Source organism: Dryas octopetala, chromosome 6, assembly GCF_963921425.1.
Source record: "Dryas octopetala chromosome 6, drDryOcto1.1, whole genome shotgun sequence".
Taxonomy (NCBI): Eukaryota; Viridiplantae; Streptophyta; class Magnoliopsida; order Rosales; family Rosaceae; genus Dryas; species Dryas octopetala.
In genome coordinates this window covers 6,552,777-6,556,919 of record NC_141371.1, presented here as the reverse complement: position 1 = coordinate 6,556,919, position 4,143 = coordinate 6,552,777, and the positions used below count along the sequence as shown (strand labels likewise).

Here is a 4,143-nt window from a genome sequence, read left to right as displayed (position 1 = left end):
AACCGTTGCTTTCCGGACACAATGTAATACGGAATCCCATTCCCATAAAATATTAAATCCAATACAATCCCTCATCTTTGATTAGTGAATAACTGAATAGCGCACTAATTTAATCCCCCTCTTCCAAACTTAATCCACCTCAGATATCTCGAGATGTTCACTCCACAGTCTCCACCATATGATTCAAAACTCAGGGGAAGGTCGTTTCTCCTTCCCCTTCTCTCTCCTCACTTTCTGACTCTCTCTCTCTACAAAGTAAAATCTATTAGACTATTATTTGTTCAGAAGTTTCATTATCAGCTTGTGACCAATGGCATCACTCCTCTCCACCACCACGCTAAACTACACAACAACCACACCACCATCCATATTTTAGGGCTCATATAGTGACCAGCTTCTTCTTCTTTCATTTGGGGATGCTTTGGCCGCCATGGACTATACTTGGATGATGGAGTTTCTCAAGGGCATGGTGAAGCCGCTGGCTGCAACTGTGGTGGTGCTCTTGGCCGTGGCCTTGTCGTTTGTTCAGAAGCTGGGGTTGGGGGGAGAGATGGTCTACTCTATTGCTAGGGCCTTTGTTCAGCTCTCCATTATTGGGTTTGTCCTGCAGTTCATTTTCACAAGGGACAACCCCATTTGGATCGTTATGGCTTACCTTTTCATGGTATTCGTCTCTCTTATTCACCTTTCTTGTTTATGATTATGCATGCTATATTTCATTACCATGTGTATGGTTTGTGAGAAAAAATGAGGGGAAAAAAAAGGAATATGAACTGAATTTTTAAGAACTTCAAATTAGGGGTCATTTGCTTTTAAAATGGATATATAACTGTTATAGCTGAAATAATATTATAGATCCTGACTACCCTTTTCGTGGATTTAGCTTTCTCACCATGTTGATGGGTTAAATTTTGGTTTTGTAGAGGTCTCTGCTTTTAGCTTTGCTTGTTTGTAAGAGATAAAACATAGAAGAAATATGTTAGAATCACTCTGCTTCACATGGTTGGTCTCCAACTTTTACAAATTGTCCAACTATTGAATCGAATTTTAAATACTCAGAAAGATGCCAAACACCATTTACATGTGAATCCCCTTCTTATATGGCATCAAATTGGAACATTAGAATATTTGATATGCTAGCCTGCTAGGTTCCATTTCTGGTGCTTCTTTACTAATAAATTTGAGTTTACAAACTTTAACTATTGATCTCTTTTTTCACTGCTACTGCTCTACATCATCATAATTGTTCCAATTTTTGATTGGATTGCTTAAAGGTCACTAATAGGACATTATGTCTTTGTTACCCTGCAGGTCTCTGTTGCTGGTTACACAGCAGGTCAAAGGGCCATACATGTCCCTCGAGGGAAGTATATTGCTGGGGCTTCTATATTGGCTGGAACTTCAGTGACAATGTTTCTGCTTATTGTGCTCAACGTATTCCCATTCACTCCAAGATATATAATCCCAGTTGCTGGAATGATGGTCGGAAACGCCATGACAGTAACCGGGGTTACAATGAAAAGACTTCGAGATGATATCCGAACACAAATGAACCTGGTAGGCTATATAAGTTTTTCTTAGTGAGAGACTAAGGAACCACAATTGTGCTCATAATAGGCTAGACATAGATAGCATTGTGATATTGTTCATGATTTATTAATGTGCAAATTCAACTTTTAGCTTGATATGATCATAATTGGGTCAAGTTTAGTCATTTTCTAATGGTGGGAATTTGAAAATTGGCAATAATGTCAATGAATTAATATGGATTACCTATTTCTTTTGCAGGTAGAGACTGCATTGGCTCTTGGTGCAACCCCACGCCAAGCAACAGTTCAGCAGGTGAAGAGGGCTTTGGTTATTTCTCTGTCTCCAGTACTAGACAATGCCAAAACAGTGGGTCTCATCTCACTTCCTGGTGCAATGACTGGCCTCATAATGGGAGGAGCTTCTCCTCTAGAGGCCATTCAGCTGCAGATTGTTGTAATGAACTTTCTCATTGGTGCATCTACAGTTAGCAGCATCTTTTCAACATATCTTTGTTGGCCTGCCTTCTTTACCAAAGCTTATCAGTTAGAGACCAAGGTCTTCTCCTCAGAATGAAGTTTTTGTAGTACCCTTAATTAATTACAAAGACAGGAGGGTCTAGTAGCCATATATAGATATCCTAAGTGTTATATTGTATCAGATGTATCAATCGCTCTGTTTTTTTTTTCTTTGCTTTTTTCTTTCAATGATATATATATATATATATATGCAATAATGATATTTTTTTTTACTCTTATCGTTTGACGCATCTATGAATTTGTCACTATGGTAACGTGATAAAAGAAGCTTATGAAATATGCATCTAGCATCACAACTATCGTTTTGCGGATCCAAAAATTTGTCACTATGGGAGTGTGATTAAAGAAGCTTATGAAAGTGAACATTGACAAGTGTGTCAAAGCCTTCTCTTAACTTATTAAATACGTCTTTGAGACATTAGATCAAATATAAAAGAAGAATTCAAAAACAATTGGATCAAATTGCATATTCACCCAAAATTAATCAAAGAACAAAATTTTTTTGAGGTGAATTGACCACATTGACTGCACTGTGTATCTGCCCTTGTTCCAGTTGATATTGTTTGTGGATAAATCCACATGGATTCAATGGCCAATCACAAACCAACACGTGGCCCACCAGGTCCCATTTTTTGCTCTGACTTTTCAAATAGTCAACTTGGTTAGACCCAGCCATCTGTGTCATCATCTTAGCTCAGCAAATGCCAACAACATGTACATCTGAGATCGGCTCTTACCTCAGGGTTACCCATGTCCGATCCGAACCGACATTGGGATCCACCAGGAATTTGAGAGATTATCTTTTTCGGACACCATCAGTTCGGCTCAGATCTGGAGATCATCTTTCTCCAGTCACATCTCAACCATTGGTTCGGCTCGGCCCGGACCAATGACCGATCACGATCAGACGTGCTTCGACAATCTTGTCACCACCTGATCATCTCAACCATTGGTTCGGCTCGGCCCGGACCAATGACCGATCACGATCAGACGTGCTTCGACAATCTTGTCACCACCTGAACATCTCAACCATTGGTTCGGCTCGGCCCGGACCAATGACTGATCACGATCAGACGTGCTTCGACAATCTTGTCACCCCCTGATCATCTCAACCATTGGTTTGGCTCGGCCCGGACCAATGACCGATCACGATCAGACGTGCTTCGACAATCTTGTCACCACCTGATCATCTCAACCATTGGTTCGGCTCGGCCCGGACCAATGACCGATCACGATCAGACGTGCTTTGACAATCTTGTCACCCCCTGATCATCTCAATCATTGGTTCGGCTCGGCCCGGCCCAATGACCGATCACGATCAGACGTGCTTCGACAATCTTATCACCACCTAATCATCTCAACCATTGGTTCGGCTCGACCCGGACCAATGACCGATCACGATCAGACGTGGATCTCCACATCACCACATCAACTCAGTCCATTCCATTCCCAGTTCGGATCGGCTCGGCTTTGGTGATCGTCATCTCAGAACCTAGTTGCGGCCGGATTTCACTTGAGAAGATCACGTTGGGACAAACCGCCATACTCAAGTGCACCTGACGTGACTCTCTGACAGATAAGACATTCCAGCTCACAGCCATGACTATTGGGGCATTCCACCTGATCTTCCATCCTTGCATTCAATGCAGCATTGAATGCAAAGGAGGTGAGTAGCTGTGCATGCTATTAGTTATGACCGAACGCGTGGATCTCTCTCAGCCACTCAATCACATGCAGGTAACTTACTCTCCACACCTTCCCTTGTCTATATAAACCAACTTATATGCACAAAGCCAGGATCCCATCCATCCAGCCATCACAAAGCAAACACTTGCACAAACTTTGGCTTACCAAAAACACACTTGGACTTGCTGAGAATAAACCCAGAACATTTGCCTTATTCTTCCCATTCTCCCAAGTTCATCACATGTTCTTCCTTACTTCCATTCAAACACCATCAAACACACATCACTGACTTCATCATCGGAGCGTGTTTGGCTGGTACCACACCGGTCCATCTCCTTTGATCTTGTGTTTGTCTACAGGAAGATCTCAATCAACATCCACGTCATCATCC

At 41.9% G+C, this 4,143-nt stretch overlaps 1 protein-coding gene across 1 annotated transcript; it reads left to right on the top strand.

The window, feature by feature from the left end:
* The first annotated feature begins 219 nt into the window (after positions 1 to 219).
* ALS3 (aluminum sensitive 3) lies at positions 220 to 2,215 on the top strand. The gene is made up of 3 exons (XM_086247767.1): positions 220 to 664; positions 1,312 to 1,557; positions 1,789 to 2,215. The coding sequence occupies exons 1-3, from the start codon at positions 431 to 433 to the stop codon at positions 2,101 to 2,103; spliced, it is 795 nt and encodes a 264-aa protein (XP_086103893.1). The 5' UTR covers positions 220 to 430; the 3' UTR covers positions 2,104 to 2,215.
* Positions 2,216 to 4,143: the final 1,928 nt, after the last annotated feature.

Bases quoted from the DNA above. Each gene is read 5' to 3' on its own strand.
- ALS3 (XM_086247767.1), top strand. From the start codon at position 431: ATGGACTATACTTGGATGATGGAGTTTCTCAAGGGCATGGTGAAGCCG. The intron at 665-1,311 runs GTATTCGTCTCT...GTTACCCTGCAG, and splicing joins TTATGGCTTACCTTTTCATG to GTCTCTGTTGCTGGTTACAC. The intron at 1,558-1,788 runs GTAGGCTATATA...TTTCTTTTGCAG, and splicing joins TCCGAACACAAATGAACCTG to GTAGAGACTGCATTGGCTCT.